Genomic DNA, 19,254 nt, shown 5'->3' on the forward strand with positions numbered 1-19,254 from the left:
AAAGTAAATCTCACTTGTATATCCTACCAACCATCTTTCGCATTTCTCATATATCTCAATCACTCCTTTCCTCATTGGTGAAAACCTATCGTTCATTGCACCGTGCTATACTTACAACACACTTAGCACACCTCGCATTTTAACTGTGATCTAGTTTCTCGATTTAGCTTATCAAGTTTGATCTTAGTTAACTTCAGATCAGTGTAAGAGGATTAGAAAATTTTAATGAATTTGAAGCTCTGACCATGGATGTGACTGCACCCTAAGAACGCATTGCGGACCTATTCTCACCTTATTTCCCAGAGTTCCAGTGAGCGTCGTCAGGCAGGGACTTGACATATCATGGCGGCTGTAAAGGCATTAAATCCAAAAGCTGAGGTAGCGAGATCGGCTGCTGCTCTGCACCTTAACATTACAGCAGCAAGAGGACTTCAGGATGTACTTAAAACAAATTTGGGTCCTAAGGGCACCATGAAAATGTGAGTACATTAATTGTACATAAAAGTAGTTAACATTTGAACACGTGCTTTTCGAAAAATGTCGACTGCCCGAAAAGTTGGCATAGTTTCCTTGTGATTGGCCACTACGAATTTTAATTTACCATTGAAAGTCTTATCTTTCCCACTTATGCGTTCTTTGTCGTATTTCTAAATGATGAGGTGGTCGTTCACGGTGCAAATTTTAAGATCAATGAGATTCTTAGTACAGTTGAGCGTTGAGACTGTCTTTTCGCAATTAATTTATTTCACGGAGTTTTTACAACCTTCAAAAAATGGGTGTGGACTATTTCCTTTCAACTGAATACACGATCTTAGCCGCTGAGCTTTTCTTCAGTTCTGTAAATCGATGATGGTACATGTAGCAATAATATTTATAACCTGGTACATCTTGTACCGGATGCACTAATGTTCGAATAGTCGACATGGTACTTGCTCTTACTATAAATGGAAAAATAAGAATCTGGGCCTTGTTATCTGAAGATACAAGGTTATCAATCACATGAATTACTCTCATATGCATAGCTATTTGCAGGGCACACAAATATTCTGCTCTCCATTGGAGAAAGTGTTTTTTGGCAGTGTAAAAAGTTTTTCGTGCTGCAAACGACTAACAGGAGTACCCTTCCGTAAAATGAAGTGCAGAGTGCAAATTAAGTTCAGGAGTCGAGCGGGTGTATTAAAAAATTACATTTTGTGTGCACAGTGATCAATTACTGCAAGAGCATAACCCACATTATGTTGCATATGGTGCTTGTGAGGGGGAGGGTGGGGGTGCTTCCCACCAATCCATGCCTTGTAGGTCAACCCCATAAAATTTTCATTTTTTTGTGTCAGGTCACTAACACTCATTTCAATTCCTTAGTGGACAGAGACATGACCAAGACAGACTTTCTCCTAACAATATCAATACAATATCAAGCAAACAAGTATCATTTACGGGATTATTAATTGATTCAATACCATATTCTTCGAACTAACATTGTAAGAATTGTATAACAAACCCTAAGGAGAATTAGTAATGAGATCTTCGGAGTGAAAGGGTTAAAGCATGTGTTGGTATGTGATTTTGATAGGTTGGTGTCAGGTGCTGGAGACATCAAGTTGACTAAAGATGGAAATGTGCTACTACATGAAATGGTAAATGATGTGGCTGATAAAGCCTTTACTGTGAAAGTATTCATTGAAATTGTTGAGATGTGATGGTTAAGTCCTAAAGTATTTCCAGCATATTGTGATGTCCAGAACTGATAGACCCAGCCACAGTACACTTGACATACAGGAAAATACTAGATTTATTCTGACCTTTGCTTCTCTGTTTGATCTTGTTAAATGGAATTTAATACAGTTAATGACCAGGAGCTATTCTGGTCAGTAGTGTTTTTGCTGGCGTGTTGCTAGCGGGTATTAGCCTTCTATTAGTATTTGTACAGCATCTGTGTGCGTTCTGCTGTGTTTGTTGCAACCATGTGGTTGTTGGAGGTCTGAGGCTGTCCTTATCCTTTGGTATTCCTTATCAGTGCATGCATTGGGTTTGCTGCACTATAGCCTAGACAGTAGCTCTCAGTGTTTCCTCCCTCCCATCCCCAACTGCTCATTTTCTTATTTGGGATTATAAATCTGGTTATTTATTTATTCAGTTATTTATCCATTTGTTTATTTATTTTTCTTCTACTCAGCCTTTGGGCTCTAGTTTGACAGGTACCTGTTGGGGGTCTTCATGCAAAGGGCTTGTAGCTGGGTTGTGTGTTGGGCAGGCCAATCAAGTGTTCACACCTTGGGTGTGACTGTGGTTGCAGCCCTTGGGCACCTAACTTCCTTTTGTGACTTGGGCATTACTGAAGAAGTTTTGCCCAAAAGTGACCATGTTTTTCTGGAAACAAAAACTCTGCAGAAATGAAATCCTTTTAGTTACACTATCACACCCTTGAATTTATTAAAAATTGGGAAAAGGAGATAAAAATGTCTGTTGCTACAATATTTTTACTTCAAAGCCTGGGTGATATAGTTTGTATTTTATATTTATTGAGGAAGATAGCACAGAGAACATGAAAACAGATTACTTAATTATGCAACACTTGTTCATGAAGATGTACATGTAATTTTTTTTTTGCCTAGTTCACTAATTTTTTTTCTTTTTTCATCATTTTGTAACAGCAAATTCAACACCCCACAGCCTCTTTAGTGGCAAGAGTGGCCACAGCCCAAGTTAGTAAACTTTTCATTTTGTCTCCTATTGGAGTACACACATTTTTCAAGTTTCCTTAACCCTTTAACTCCCAGAAGTGATTAACATGTAACTTCTCCTGATGATATCCATACATTATCCAGTGTGGAGGCTTGATGGTCTTATGGTTAGTGCGCTCGACTCTGGATGGAGTGGTCCAGTTTCGAGCCCTGGCCGCAGACATTGTGTTGTGTTCTTAGGCAAGACACTTTACTCTCACAGTGCCTCTCTTCACCCAGGTGTTTAAATGGGTACCGGTGAATTTAATGCTGGGGGTAACCCTGCGATGGACTAGCATCCCATCCAGGGAGGGGGGGATAGAATTATTCCTAGCCGCTTCATGCTACGGAAACCGGAGTTAATCGCCAGGCCAATGGACCACATGGCTCTAAGTAGGCTTTACCTTTTTACCTTGCATTATCCAGCAAACAGGTAATGAGAATACTCAAACTTATTCCCCCCCCCTCCCCCCTCATCTTCCTCTCCCTCCAGGCAGGTAACGCTTCAAAACTAAAAATTTTATCAGACCAAATTCTCAAGCTAAAAAATACATTCCACAGACTCGTTGATTACATAGGAGTTTTTTATATGTTCTGCCTTTTTTCACTCTTTTTTTTGTAGGATGATATTACTGGAGATGGTACTACTTCAAATGTCTTAATTATAGGAGAATTGTTGAAACAGGTAATGGCACAAAGTAATTTGCTCAAATCAGTTCACCATATTTTGCTGGAAGTTGTTTTTTTTTTTCTGACCACAGTTTCAACCAAAGCACTGTTGCTTGTAAAGGTGAGCCGAGTTACTGGAGCCTCCACCCCACACAACCCCCCCCCCCCCCCCAGAATGGCTGAAAGAAATTTTTTAGGTCAATTTTAAGAAATTTTCAGGTAGAAAGGTGAAAAGAAGAAAGAAAAGGTAAACTGGAGGAACCATTATTCAACAGTAAACCTGTATGAAGCAGTCACCCCATCATTCCCTGTGGGTTACCATTTAATAGAGGTTCAACTGTATTAAGAATTAAAGGTTTAAGGGAAACAAAAGCCTAAAATTGGTAATTTTTTAGCATTCATTTCCAGTGAGCTTTAGAAGAGTAAGATAAAGTCTTGGTGGTTAAATTCGTTCACTTCTTGTTTTTTAGAAGAAAATTTCATTTGAATTTGCCTTTTTCCCACTCTTGTGGCTCCAAGACCATAGGCTTGGAAACAATTAGCAGTGGTCGAATATGATGTCAGTAATGGGGAACCAACTTAAGAAGGCGTTATATATCATATTTCATTCTTGAATTTGATTCCCATTACAAGCCATGTAACTTTGATAACTCCAGAACCGTACTGAAGTTCTAAAGGAAGAGTATGGGATTATCATCTTTCTTCCTCACCAGTGATGTAAAAGCAAGCTAAAATAACCGCTGACATTGCTTTTCTGAACTACCATACCATGAGGTCAAAATATGGCATAAAACCATTTTTTAGAGGCAAAGTTGGGCTCAAAGACTGAAAAAAACATTCAAACATTGATAATTAAGCTATAAGCTGCAATTTAAAATGATTCAATTTTAGCCTTCAGTTCCCCTTCTAAAGAAGCTCATAGCAGTGTAAACAACTTGTGGTGTGATGAGTCAATTCCTCAACATAGCAACTTGCATAAAACAGCTGAAGTAACAGCATTGCAGCTTTTTTTTTATACCCCCTTGACATGGCTACAAGCTTTTTTAACCACATTAGATAGTTCAAATGTTCATGTACTCCTTCATTTAGGAAATAAACTTTGTAGTTATTCACAGTACAATGCCACATCCTCTTGTAAAATGATTCTAATGTTGTCACCATGCCTCATGGTCATGAGTGTTTTGATGTACTCATTGGAGACTTTTAGTGGATGTCACTGTTTACCCTTGATTACCTTTAATTTGTTGTGTTGTGCAGTTGCAATTTATTTCCCATTCTTTTTTTTTTTTTTTTAATTCCCACTCTTTGGCTTTGTTTGACAGGCTGATCTCTACGTATCAGAGGTATGAGCAGTGTTAACTTTTTAAAGATTGTCCTAGCTTTGTATTTTGTTTTAAATCTTTGGATCTCATTTTGGCTCTGAAAAATTTATTTAAAAAATTGATAATGAGCTTGAGATTTCTCCTGCTCAGGGGTGGGTAAGAGCAAAAGCTGAATCAACTTTTATGCACAGTGATCCTGAGCAAATAATCCAATAGTTTTATTATAAACCACCAGTATCACTCAGATTTTAGCATTTGTGATAGTACAAATAATCAATTTAAAGTGAATATAAAATTGTTTTAGGGTCTACATCCCCGTCTTGTCACAGAAGGATTTGAATTAGCAAAGAAGAGAGCTTTAGAGGTAAGATAACCATGACATAATCTTAAAGAGCCTGTCAGGGAAAGCTGACAAAACTCCTTTGGGTAACCTGCGATGGGCTAGCCTCCCATCCAGGCGAGAGTAGGAACACTTCTAGTCACTTCATGCTACAAAAAAGAACTGGCTGAATGGCCACTTGGCTCAACTACAACCTTTACCATACTATATCCTGCAAACAGCTGTGAATTAAGTAATTTTTTTCTCAAGAGGTCACATTTGTTTCCTTTCAAGCTAAATTTGTACAGTATGTAAAAATCTTTTGATGGGTGATGTTGGTTCGGGCTGTAAGCCACCCTTTTAACCCCATAGCTCTGATCATACTTTAATTTTGGCTGTTGTTGTTAGAAGTGATGTATTAATTTTTGGGGATCCTTTTTGCCTCCTTGTGATGTAATATACCATTTTATTTTCATTGAAGGTTTTAGAGGAAGTTAAAGTTTCCAAGGAAATGGATAGAGACACTTTAATAAGTGTAGCAAGAACATCACTCAGGACAAAACTACACACTGAACTAGCAGATCTCTTAACAGAGGTGACAGTTCAAAACAACTTTTACAATTTATTGGTCTTAATCATCTCAAGTCTGTATATGCTGCAGGAAATTATGTTATTTGGTCTGAATGACACCAGCTGTTCAGTTAATCTCACAGAGTAGCATAGAAGCCAGCTGATTGGCTTCATCAAACACATATAAAAATTATTGTAATTTATTACATAACTGTACAGTTATGGCTTTTCTCAGGGCCAGAAATGCTTGCAAAACACTGCAGTCTAAGTAAGAAAAATAATTTTTTCCCTGCCATCAGGTTGTTGTTGATGCTGTATTAGCCATACGAGATCCTTCTAAGCCTATAGACTTGCACATGGTTGAAATTATGCAGATGATGCACAAATCTGGAACTGATACGGGGTAAGCAGTAAATGACAATAAAAGTAACATTCATGAAATCAGTATGAGCCAGAGGTGAAGTGTGGTTTGTTTTAAAAAAAGATAAATTTAATTTTAGCTTGGTGAAAAGTGTTGTGGCCAAGTGGTAAACTTCCCACTAAGTAAGCTATCCATTGAATAAATTTCTATCCCACATACAGTGCGGTAGGTTTTGTTAACAATGGATAAGGATTTATCCATTGAGGTCCTGATCCAAGCCCTGGCTGGATCACTGTGTTGTTTCCTTGGGAAAGACTCTTCTCTCTCCAAGTGCCTCTCTCCTCTCAGTAGTGTAAATGGGTGCTGGCAAACTGTCAGGTAAAGCTGTCAAAATTCAGGGGGTTGTCAAGGATAGACCAGTATTCCCTTCAAGAGGACGAGATGCTTTTCCTTTACTTCTTCCTGATACAAAAAGCGAGTATGAGTATTGTTTGTTCTTAAAAACACCCAGCCACAGAAACTTAATCTTAATTTTTGGTTTCATCAGAAGTCTAATAAAAAAAACAGGGGACAACATCTCTTGGTTGAAATTATAAGGAAGGTTTTAATGCACCAATGACAGCACACAGAAGTACAAAAAAACATATAGTTTGGAAATTCACATGTTAGATGCACATATATCTCTATTAATTTTTTTCAGCCCCATCACTTGACTCAAAGGCTTACAGTCAAGCAGTTGTAACAGAACAATCAAATAAGTGAGACAGAGGATTAAATATTGTTAAACTCATTTGTACCTTAATCCACAGCTTGGTCAAAGGGCTCGTGATGGATCATGGAGCTCGTCATCCTGATATGGCTAAAAAAGTAACAGATGCTTACATCCTTACTTGTAATGTTTCTATGGAATATGAAAAGAGGTCAGTTCATCGTGGAAATCGCAAGATTTGAAATACAAATGGGAACATTTTTCCTAAACAAGAATTAAAATTTAATGATATTTACTGATGACTTGTTTTCCTTTCTCCTGTTATTTAAAATCATTTTCTACTGATTATCAGTACTATGATGTACATTTATAATCTTAATGAGTTTTTTTTTTTCAAGGATGTTAATGGCAGTTTTTATCATCAATATCTATTACTATCATCATTAAACCTTTAACTTCCAAGATCTGATCATTAATTCTTCCCTCCAGCTGCTACATATTTCCTTGTAAGTTAGCAATGGGAATTTGGTGTTAGATCATGACAACTGCTTCTGCCTGATAAATTTGAGTATTCTCATTGCCTGTTTGCTGGATCATGTATGGATATCATAAGGAGAAGTTACATTTTAATCATTTTGGGAGTTGAAGGGTTAATGCCATTATAATTTAGTTCTTATTAACCGAGTGGGAGGTCTGTATGGGAGAATCTTGACCGAGGTCGCCAGTACAGACCAAACGCAGTGAGGTCTGTACCAGCGAGCAAGGTCAAGATTCTCCCATACAGACCAACCTAGCTCGGTTAATAAGACGTTTATTATATGGCTGTGTCTTATATGCCAATTTTTCATATTCTTTGTACCTTTTTTTCTAGACCGGTCTAGATGCCGGTCTAGATGGGAAAATCTAGACTGCTTTCAATATTGATTTCAGCCAATCAAATTCAGGAATTCGGTAGTTCCCAGTACTTGTGAGGCACAACCATATAATAATACTACTTATTAACCTTATCATTATATTTATCATTATCAATTATCAGTATTATTTACCTAGAGCTAAATTTATGAACCTTTTTGCCAGACGTTTGCAATTATAATTATGATAGTTACATTAATTTTTACTCAAGGGGAGTTTTGAGGAAATCTTTTTTTTTCCTTCAAGTTAAAAAATTCCTTGTTCTTTGTGTTTTACAGTGAGGTGAATTCTGGGTTTTTCTATAAGAGTGCTGAAGAGAGAGAGAAATTAGTTGCAGCTGAAAGGAAGTTTACAGATGACAAAGTACAGAAAGTCATTGAACTCAAAAATAAGGTGAGAGTTCACTGTGGTGCTTTTCACTGGATCAAATATGGGTTGTAGTGGTTACATTTTACCCTTTGACTCCCATCAGTGACCAAGACAGAATTTCTCCTTACAATATCAATACAATATCAAGCAGACAAGTGATGAGAATAAAGAAAAATATCAACAAGGGATTTTTAGTTGATGCAATACCAAATTCTCCAAACTTACATGGTAGGAATTGTATTGCAGACAGTAAGGAGAATCACTAATGAGATCTAGGGAGTGAAAGGGCTAAATAACTACCCAGTGGGGCTTGACGTTAAAATAATTCCATAGATTGAGGGAAGTAGGACATAGTCAATTGACATGTACAGGGTTGTACTCTGTCAGAGGTAAACACTTCCTTCCCCAACAATTTTGTAGTTCTTTTTGTGACTCAGTTATACTCCCCAGCTGAGAGATTTGCACTGTCAAAGTGTCTCATTCAAGAACTAACGCAAATAAGCAACCAGCCTGGACTTGTACCCAGGCCCTTCTTTCTTCTCTCCATTGTGATAACTATCAGGTCACATCTTACCCATGTACATTTGCTATGTTTTTTTTTTTTATTATTGGTGCTGCTTTCTATATTTATTTTCTCATTTCCACTCATTTTACTTGGGGAATGTAATTTTGTCAAGAGGAAGAACACAATCTGGTGTGAGATGATATTATTTTAAGAAGCAACAACAATTAGTTGTGGGTTTGTGGTTTGCTTAAGAGCTCTGTTCTTTAATGTAACTGACTATAACACAATTATCATACCTTAAATATGTATTTCTGGTACACCAGTTTGAGAGCAATCCTCTTCTGAACTGTTTTACACATTCCGAATGCCTTTAGCTTTCATTTTCAATTGCACTGCACTTACTCTTAGGTTTGCGAAGGGAACAACAAAGGATTTGTGGTGATAAATCAGAAGGTTGGTCCTAAAACTAAATGGTAATTTCAAATTATATGGTAACCATGTTCCTGGCATTTTTCGTATTAGAATTTTAATGCATTCTCGATAATTTAGCCATGGATTATTAAGCCTATAACTACACGAATTTATTAACTTGTAACTTCTCCCTACAATGTCCCTACACTATTCAGGAAACAGGTAATGAGAATACTCAAACTTATCAGGTAGAAGTTGATCTAACACAAAATTCTTGTAACTTATTTACAAGGAAATGTGTAACAGCTAGAGGAGAGTAATATTATTAAATATTTATTACTATATGTGGGTAATATTATTTTATTAAAGCTTTTTTAAGATGGTTTCAAATGAAACTACTGCATGGTTGACTCAACATTTTTGTATTTTTAACAGGGAATTGATCCATTCTCATTGGATACATTAGCTAAAAATGGCATTGTGGGGCTTCGTCGTGCGAAGAGGAGGAACATGGAACGACTCACCCTTGCTTGTGGAGGCATTGCTATGAACTCCTTTGATGATCTTACACCTGAATGTCTGGGTCATGCTGGACTTGTTTATGAACATGTTTTGGTGAGAATTTTTGTCATGTCAATGTTATTTTCCTTTGGCTGAGTGAAATAAAAGAAGTGGAAATGTCTTCCCACAAACCTCTGGGACAGTTTTCAGTGCATCTGTCTTTACTGACCTTCTCTCCTCCATGACACTTACTTTAACTTGAAAGGCTTCAAATTGTCCTGTACAGAGCTAGGTGGTGTCTTCAAACCTCACCAATTGTGTACCTCCTGAATTTTGCTTGATGTACATGGGTGGCATTTGTATTTGTATTTATAGATTAGTACAGTGTACAGGCAAGAGAACAATAGGACATGTAGTCCCCTACTAGGTTCACCCACCTAAACCAACCCCAACCCACCCATCCCACCTCAGGGGAGGATGTCCATCACACAGTAATCTTGTATGTGGGATATTAATGTATTCTTAAGGTTGTTAGAGAGGTAAAGTTGTATTGGTCAACCTGGCAGAAGCGACCAGTGGCATGTGGGCAAGTCTGCATTTAAGGGTTTTTTATTAATTTTGAAACAGGAGAGTGTCAAGTATCAAGTTATCAGTCAAATGTGTTAAAACTTGTCATCATCATCACCTAGTATACATACATTTTTCAGCTAGGTCAATTATCTAACAGTGGTCTCAATTCATTTGCTTGTTTCTCAATTCTGTCTTAAATTTAGGGAGAGAGTAAATACACATTTATTGAAGAGCTGAAAAACCCCCTCTCTGTTACTATCCTCATTAAAGGTGAGGATGTTTCTTTACAGACCGACATTATGATTATAGAAAATGAGCAATCCATAATTTTCCTTGTCCTTGAAGCTGAAAACAATCATTAACTCTGTGTGTTGACTTGGTTATTCAACTTATGTAAACCACATAGTTTTATAGGAAAGTATTCACTATGCTCTGTATAATTTTTTTGGCCATTTAACCCCCAAGAGTGACCAGCAACTAATTTCTCCTTACAATATCACCCCCTGAATCACACACTAAGGTCACGAGAATAAAGGAAATGATCACCAACTAATGGTGCTCTTGATTGTCAAACAAATTCTCCTTGTCAGCACATTTGGAAATGTATAGAGAACAGTATGGAGAATATGCATACTGATGTTAGGCTGTAAATGGTTAAGTAGGACACATACTGTAACTCTTTCCCTTGAATTCTCCCTATGCCATGAGGTAAAAATAGAAACTGGTGAAGTTAGTTGAGGGAAGGGTGAGAGGAGGGGGCGGGTAGTTCATGTTTGATGAACTGACACCTGTCAAGGCCTTTCAAGAATACTTCTATAGTGGAACCTCAGTTTAATGAAGTGCCAAGGGACCAAGGACTTCATTGTATAGAGGTTCATTAAATCAAGGTTTCACTGTAGTAACTTACTACAGTGGAAACTGGCAGCATTTGTCAGTTTCAAGTTCACAGTGATCTTGTTTGTACAAATTGCCCAGTGGAAATATTAAGGAAGCAGTGTTTGATTGAAGCAAATCCATGGTGAATTACTTGGTTCCAAATTATTAAAAGCTCTTAAAAATAATGGGGTCAATAAATTGCAATTCCACTGTTACTACTTTGGTCAGTTGTTCCTCATTAACTGTTCTTTTTTGTCTCTGATTTTGCAGGGCCAAACAAGCACACTTTGGCTCAGATTAAAGATGCAGTGCATGATGGTCTGAGAGCAGTAAAAAATGCCATTGAAGATGGTAAGAAAGAACGCTTTGAAGCAGAGATTTCAATAACTTTTTCCGTATGCGGCTGCCAATGGCATGATAGGCAGCTGTGCCATAGAGCAAAATTCAAACAAGAGCCTGTTAGCAGGCTAAACAGCTGATGTGGAGGTCTCATAGGTGCCAGTAGACCATTGAAAACCAGCTTTCATTGAAACCCCCATTGAAAGTGTCCAAATCTTTTAACAAATCACCACCTGGTAACAGAACAGTGATATTTCTTTTAGGAAGTGTTGTTCCTGGTGCAGGAGCATTTGAGGTGGCAGTCAGTGCTGCTTTGACAGAATTCAAGAAGACTGTGAAAGGCAGAGCAAGGCTCGGAGTTCAGGTGTGGCATGCTTATGAAAAGAAAGTTTTCCTTATTCAAACTTCATTGTGCAGACATCTTTGGGACCATGACTTGTTAATTATGAGGTTAAGAGTGGGCAACAGCAAAAGTGTTGCCCATTTATTATGCCCAGTTTGAAGTCTCTGTTGACTCTCTTGGTTCTGAGCAGAGCAAATGATTCATAAATCGAACTGTTTTTCCCCTTTATTCTGTCTCTTTTTTCCCCTCATTCTGTCTTTTTTCCATTTGTGTGGGACAGAACAGTCACTAAGAAAGTAAAGCTCATTTAATTAGTGTATTCTTTCAGATTGTGGGAAGATAAAAGACAAAAAGCTCATGTGGTGAATTCTGTACTCTTCTAAGTCTTCCTTAGTTAGTAATTTTTTCTCTGAGCAATTGAATTGTGGAGTTTGAAATTGGATGTAAAAAAAATGGCAGTTGGACTTCCTATCATGCTTAATGTACCCTGCTTGTTTATTTTTGTGTTTACTCTGTCAAAATTAATCTATCAATCAAATCCTAGTTAGACTCGAGAATATGCGCAAATGCTTAAAATTAAATCACAGTTAAAGAAGTATATCACAAAAATAAAGGTAACTGATTTGCAATTCTGTTACTGAAGAGCTGGAGATTCCAGATGAAAATTAAGTTTCTGTCCTCAGACAGGATTTGATATGAACATAAAGAGAAAATTTAAGTTTTGAACTACTTGCTCTGTTGAAGCTTGAATTTGCCCTCTGGGTCAACAATCTGCAGTTATGAAAATTTTGAGTGTATCTGTGGCAGTCACTTTGTCAGTGAATGTTTTGTGCATAGTTATAAATACTTGACTTTTAAATTGGATATCTTTTATCTCATTGCAGGCCTTTGCAGATGCCCTGCTTGTTATTCCAAAGATTCTTGCACAAAATTCTGGCTATGATCCACAGGAAACAATTGTTAAGCTGCAGGTAAAGACTTCTTGTGTGTTTCAATTTTTTTGCTAATAAAATATTTTAGGATGCTTTAAATTATTGTGACTTGCTCCACTTTGCACAGCATATGATATTTCACGGTTGCAGCTGGCAGCCAAAGCTATAGCCATGCAGTTAAATATATAGAGGTGCTTTTCTTGCAAAATCGAAAGATTCATTAGGATGTGAAAATTCATTGTGTAACATAGACAACTGGATGGAAACCTTTTTTCGGTTGTCAATGAGAAGTCAGTAAGATTGGACCCCAGCATGGACAGAAAGAGGAATTTCTCCTTGCACTATCAAAACATTTTTCCAGAGAAAGTCAAAACATATATCACAGGGGATATTGTTTGGGTCAGCAACGAGAGCTAAAATTACAAAGAATGCTTGCTAAACATTGGGGAGGTGTATGGACTGAGAGCCTGGACCCTATATTACTGGCTAAGAGCGTTAATAATGTGTTGGGATTTTATCATGCAAAAAGAATCAAGGGATTGTATCTGTTCTGTTTCAGGAGGAATATGCTGAAGCTAAAACTCCAGTGGGTATTGATCTGTCAAGCGGAGAGGCGTTGGTTCCTTCAGATAGTGGTATCTGGGATAACTACAGAGTCAAGAGGCAGCTTCTACATTCATGGTGAGTAGAAATCGTGTCCTTCAAATTTTCTCTTCATTAATTAATCCAGAAGCTAATTTGGAGTTTCTGGCAAGTTATCAGGATGTAACAGTACTCTAAGGGGAAATATCTGTCTAGTCCTTGGTGAAAAGTGTTAAACTATGGACCTCTTGTAGAGAGATAATTTGGATATATCAACAAAGTTGAAATGGTAAATTGGCCACCGTAATGATTACAAAAGCTGACGTTTCGAGCGTTAGCCCTTCGTCATTCGCTCCGACGAAGGGCTAACGCTCGAAACGTCAGCTTTTGTAATCATTACGGTGGCCAATTTACCATTTCAACTTTGTTGATATATCCAAATTATTTCGTTACTCCCACCGACGCAGCCCCAAACAGTTTCTTTCGAAACTATCAGCCTTTATTCTCTTGTAGAGAGGATCGCGCGGTTCAGTAACGGTTCAGTAACTCTGATCTAGTGAATGAATCACTTTATTTACGTGTCAACCGTTCTAGTTTTTACAAGTAAAAACTAATTGGGGACACCTACTACGTAAACTAAACTAATAATTATAATAATAATAAGAAGAAAAACTATATACAAACAATATAAAATTGATAAAATTAAGTTTTACATAACTTACAATTTTCACAATTATTTTTCGATATAACATTGATTTTGATAGGTCAAGGACTCTGACTTGATTTTTTAGTTATTTTTTTTAAAAAAAATAATTATTTGTTAGCGTATAGATTGGTGTATTGTGGTGTAGTGTAATCTGATCAGCGCAATTTGGTGTATCTCAAAGCAATCTGATTGGCGCTTCTTTTTTTGGTGTATCTCAACGCAATGTGATTGGCCCAATTTTTTCGTGTATCACAAACCAATCAGATTGTAGTATTTTTCGATGTCGCACCAATCAGAGCGTTCTTGCTAATTTGTGGTTTGACAGGTCTTCAAATTTAAGCGAATCAACACGCGAGTCGGAGAGCGGTTCGCAAATTAAGGAAATGTATCAGTCGTGTTGTGATCGTTGTACGACTATGTTTATTCTTCCTTCTGAAGGAGACTGAGTGGAACATGAGAAAAATTTTGAATCAAATATTACCTCAGATATTGATAGGAGCAACTTCAGGATATTTCATTGCTATATATGAGTTAATCAGCGATTCCAATTTTGAATTTCGCTCAAAGAACAGGGCAAGATAACATCTACAAGAGTTGTAAGATCTATTCAATGTAATGGCTCATGTCCTTCGTGAGGATTTTATCGCTATGATCTGTCTGGATTTGAAAGGTCGTCAGGGAACTTTTTCTACCGATTAGCGAGTTAAAACGTGCATGTTTTGTGTACCGCTCCTTCACCTGCGACGCACACACCGTCAGCTAAAGGCGAACACTAATTTAGCGTTATAGCGTGTTGGTTTGGAAGGGCTAATTTTGCTGACTCTGGTAAAACTTGCTCGAGACATTTGCATAAATCGCGTTTGATTGACTATCTTTTTTTTTGCCATATGGTTGCTCTTTTAGCAGCGGTTCCAACGACCACCAAGTTACATTTACTTTCTGCGTCGACTGCCTTGTTACATATCCGTCTCTCTGCTTCTAAAAGTTCTCCAAGAATTATATATTGTTTAAACGATATTTCCCGTTACAATTGCGTGTTTACTTTTCACTCTCCAGTGTGGATTAGATTTTCTTAGATGAAATGCCATTTTCCAGTAAACAACGTAAATTTTATGACATAAATCTACCTCAATGAAAAATATTCCACAAGGGACAGAATGGTACGGTCGGTTAATTTTCAACTCTCACGTGCTTAGACGTTTTCTACCAATAAAATTCGCTTTTAGCTAACCTGGACTTTACCCCATTGCGTGTCAATTTCCTGTAAACAACCTGCATTTTATCATCACGTATTTCGCACGCACAGGGCAAAGTCCAGATAGGCAACAACCAATCAAGTAGCCCACCTTCTTATCCTTTGAAGAGTGATACTTTCTCTTGGTTCAATCTACTTTCACTTGTTTGAAGAACGGAGACCGGAAAGTATTTTTGTCCAGAGGCTGTAAGACATCAAATAGAGCTTTACACTGCAAAATTACATGGAAGATTATTTTGAGGCAACCATCTGTTACTGAACAAGAGGCTACACGGTGCCTATATTTTGGCCGGATTTGTGGATCAGCGGATTGAATTGAATTGGTTCGAATTGAGGGCTTTGCTGTTTTAGCAAAATCGCTGTCAAGTGCTTTTTATGGTTTGTTAACATGGAGAGTTATGGAGACTAAGACTTCGGAACAAGTCGATGCCATCCATGACAATTTGGGAAAACTAAAATCGCCAGAGGAAATGCGGGATCACTCATTAAAAGTTTGCTTTTGAACGCGATGATCTTGCTTACAAGGATTTCTCTTGCTTACATCTAATAACAAACCTTTGAAGTTTTTTTCGCCACGGAACGATATATCAGAGAAGGCATTTTATAGACCTCAAGTTTTTTTGACTGATTGAAATTAAAGGTATGTGGCAGTGACTTCCACAAGTTTTTTTAAAAGAAAAGGAAAAGAAAAGTATATTTTTTTTGTCCGCAATATTAATTTACGAATGGATTCAATCGCCAACGTTTACATAAGATGATCATATTAATTAATCGAATTTAAACAATCGGCCAAAACTTTAACTGTTCCCAAGGGTTGTTGTTGTCATCAGTACGTTAACAATAGAAGTGATTCACGGTATTAGGTTTGTACTTAAAATAAATATATTTAAGTGCACTCGAAAGATGAGTATAAACTGTAACAAGCTTATCGTTGATGCGCGCCCAGTACTTCAAATCTGACTGACAGTCGATGCCAAAACTCAACCTCGTTCCCAGGCTATGTCCACCACATTGCTTTACGCTGATTAAAAACTGCGCGCTATTGTGCATTTTCTTGCACCGGAAAAACCAAACGGAATTTCTAATTCTGGCCCTTAATGGTCAGAATAATAACTAGGACTTTGTCTCTGACGAAGTAACGGCAATAAGCACAATTTTAAGCTACGAGCAGGTCGTTGTTTGGTCTCGTCATGCAACTTGGAGAGAGAGAGACTGTGTTAAATTCGGCATTTCCTTTCCTCTGAATTATATATTTAAGAAAGTGTTTCATTCGTTTTTTTACTGAAAACACACTATTCAGAAATATAGCGTTACTGAAGTGCCGCAAAAGTTACACAAGTGCCACAAAAGTTACATGAGTGCCACAAGTTACATGAGTGCCACAAGTTACACGAGTGCCACAAAGTTACACGAGTGCCACAAAGTTACACGAGTGCCACAAAGTTACACGAGTGCCACAAGTTACATGAGTGCCACAAGTTACATGAGTTCCACAAGTTACACGAGTGCCACAAAGTTACACGAGTGCCACAAAGTTACACGAGTGCCACAAAGTTATACGAGTGCCACAAAGTTACACAAGTACCACAAAAGTTGCAAGAGTGCCACAAAAGTTGCATGGGTGCCACAAAAGTTACATGAGTTCCAGGTTACAGTAGTACCATAAGTTACATAAGTGCCATTAAAGCTACAGAAGTGCCACTGTAGGTTACACGAGTGCCACTTGAGGTTACACAAGTGCCACAGTGAGGTTACAAAAGTGCCTTTACCTCTCTCTCTCTCTCTCTCTCTCTCTCTCTCTCTCTCTCTCTCTCTCTCTCTCTCTCTCTCTCTCTCTCTCCTCTCTCTCTCTCTCTCTCTTTCTCTCTCTCTCTCTCTCTCTCTCGTTTCGTTGAGTTATTTATGTATTATTTATTTTGTAGCACTGTAATCGCCAGCAACCTTCTTTTGGTGGACGAAATCATGAGAGCTGGTATGACTTCTCTCAAGGGCTGAGCTGGGCCGGGAATAGATTTATTCAAGGTACAAGTGCATTCTATAAGAATCTTAGTAAACAGCTGCTTTTGCGTCCAATTCCATTGTCTCCTAGTAATGGTTTTATCGTAGCTGTTTGAAATGAAGAAAAAATTCAGCGTACCTGTGTTGCATGCTTTGGTTGCCAACTCTAGTTTTTGTGTTTATAAGTGGATGACATCCCCTTTGTTTCTTTGGGTCAGTTGGCAAGATTGTTTCAAAGTCAGACACTAGATTTAGTTTTGAAATCAAATGCAAAATAATCACCCAGGCCAATTACAACAAAGTTAAATATAACAAAGAACCATTGAGAATTTAAGATTAAAAGAAATATATACAAATTACCTTCAGCGCGGGAAAACACCTGTGACCAAGTCGCAGTTGGTTTTAGTCTTGAATCTGATTGGTTGAGAGGGTGGCACGAGTTTTGTAGACCAATCACAGAACGAGATGAAGCGAAGCCAGTGCAAACTTAGATTACATTCGACTTTCACTTTGGGATTTGCTTTGTTGTGCAGTAACACAAGTCAGAACCTCAACATCTTATGCACAGAAAGGTTATTATTTAAAGTTATTTGGTCAAAACAACACGTTTATTGTTTGCTCTGCTTTTCTTTGGTTTTCAGTGTTAGAGCAAACATATATAAGAGCACCGTGTGATGAAGTTCCTTTCATTTTGCTGTAACTCCACGAAGATACCGAACGGCAGTTGCCAGTGTTGGTCTTTACAGCATCCCAGTATAGTAGCAATAAAAATGTTCCAGAAAATAAATACATAGTGTGTTTTTTGGCATCAGCTTACGGGGTTCAGACGACCAAACGATGGATTTATTTTTTATATATATAACTGCGTTTACCGCTCCCTACTTCTACTTTACTGTGTGATCAAAACTATAACAAACTTCTCGAACTGTGACTGGTTATCACCGGCCCAAATTTCTTCTCCTGCATCATTTTAAGGGCCGACCATTTAACTCTTAAGGGGGCAGGTGGGTGATTTCTAGTCATCAAGAAAATTTTTTTTCTAGCAACCTGCCGGGCAGGATATTTTTTTTCTGTTCTAAATGCTCTTTTTTCTGTTACATTTGGGCTGCATGTAATTTTTTTCTTCCAACAAGCGCTTTCAGGAAATTTTTTTTCAAAATCACCCACTCCCCCTCAAGAGTTAAATGGTCGGCCCCTTAGGAGGGATGATACATGGCCGTGGGTGGTCTGTTTTCAACAGCTGATTGGGGCATTTCAATACTTGCTCTCGAAAACAATCAATGAGAGGGGGTCTTCAAGGTTTACATGTCAACCTCATCACCTTATCAAAAGATGTTACAAGGGCACTACCCGACAACTGAAAAAATTCCGGCTGGTGATTCTCCACTCGCAGTTCAGCCGCTTGTGTTTAAAGGGAACGTGGCGTAAGAGCGAAAAGAAATAAGAACTGAAAAGAATCTGGTCTGCAGTGTTGAGTCGAGCGCAGAGAGGAGGGGAGGGGGTAAATGGAAAGAAAAAATGCATCAAGGATTTTCAAAAATAATCAGCTACCAGCTCGTAATTGCGGCAGTACGGTGAAAATGTGACAGCAGATTTTTCCTCGGATCAATTGACAACAGAGAAGCTCATTATAACAAAACGAATGGTACGGATTTATGTCTACAAGCTATAACGATACTGAGGAATTTCAGTCTTTGATGAGTGCTATGATCCAGTTCGCACGAAACTGAGAAATTCGCCGCTGTAACGGGAGAAAAAAGTTTTTTGAGATAGCCGTTTGCATAAATTAAACTAGTATAATCAGCGAACAAGTTAAACTGAAGTTGATTTGAAGACTTATATATATCATTTACATACAAGAGAAAAAGCAAGGGTCCCAGTACAGAGCCTTGGGGTACTCCAAGCAAAGAGGGTTTGATGAGCATCAGATATATAACCATTGACGGTCGTATACTGTTTACGACCAATTAAGTTCGACTTAAACCAATTATTCACTATACCTCTGAAGCCGTAATTTTCAAGTTTTGAGAGAAGAATTTCATGATTAACTGTATCGAAAGCCTTTTTCAAATCAATGAATAAACAAAAAGTGAATTGACCGTTATCAAAATTAGTAAAAATGTCATTTAGGATTTCTAGAACAGCGTGTTGTGTACCATGCTTGCTGTGCAATCCACATTGTGATGAATATAATAGATTGTGTTTATTGACAAACTTGACAAGTCTTTTATAAACCAACTTTTCAAATATTCTGTTAAAAATTGATAACAAAGAGATCGGTC

General features: G+C 37.7%; 1 protein-coding gene across 1 annotated transcript; it reads left to right on the top strand.

Moving 5' to 3' along the window:
- Positions 1-310: 310 nt before the first annotated feature.
- LOC111333014 (T-complex protein 1 subunit zeta) lies at positions 311-17,759 on the top strand. The gene is made up of 19 exons (XM_088742145.1): positions 311-479; positions 1,574-1,637; positions 2,655-2,705; positions 3,346-3,408; positions 4,715-4,735; positions 5,019-5,078; positions 5,515-5,628; positions 5,903-6,006; positions 6,774-6,884; positions 7,864-7,978; positions 8,868-8,912; positions 9,306-9,485; positions 10,145-10,211; positions 11,088-11,168; positions 11,420-11,520; positions 12,384-12,470; positions 12,991-13,112; positions 16,897-16,996; positions 17,614-17,759. The coding sequence occupies exons 1-18, from the start codon at positions 343-345 to the stop codon at positions 16,967-16,969; spliced, it is 1,596 nt and encodes a 531-aa protein (XP_088598271.1). The 5' UTR covers positions 311-342; the 3' UTR covers positions 16,970-16,996; positions 17,614-17,759.
- Positions 17,760-19,254: the final 1,495 nt, after the last annotated feature.

Source organism: Stylophora pistillata, chromosome 13 (genome assembly GCF_964205215.1).
Source record: "Stylophora pistillata chromosome 13, jaStyPist1.2, whole genome shotgun sequence".
Taxonomy (NCBI): domain Eukaryota; kingdom Metazoa; phylum Cnidaria; class Anthozoa; order Scleractinia; family Pocilloporidae; genus Stylophora; species Stylophora pistillata.

What these genes read in the sequence shown, in the direction of transcription:
- LOC111333014 (XM_088742145.1), top strand. Translation starts at nt 343, where the DNA reads ATGGCGGCTGTAAAGGCATTAAATCCAAAAGCTGAGGTAGCGAGATCG. An exon ending in TCATTGAACTCAAAAATAAG is followed by an intron (nt 7,979 to 8,867) that starts GTGAGAGTTCAC and finishes ACTTACTCTTAG; the next exon opens with GTTTGCGAAGGGAACAACAA. An exon ending in TTGTTTATGAACATGTTTTG is followed by an intron (nt 9,486 to 10,144) that starts GTGAGAATTTTT and finishes TCTTAAATTTAG; the next exon opens with GGAGAGAGTAAATACACATT.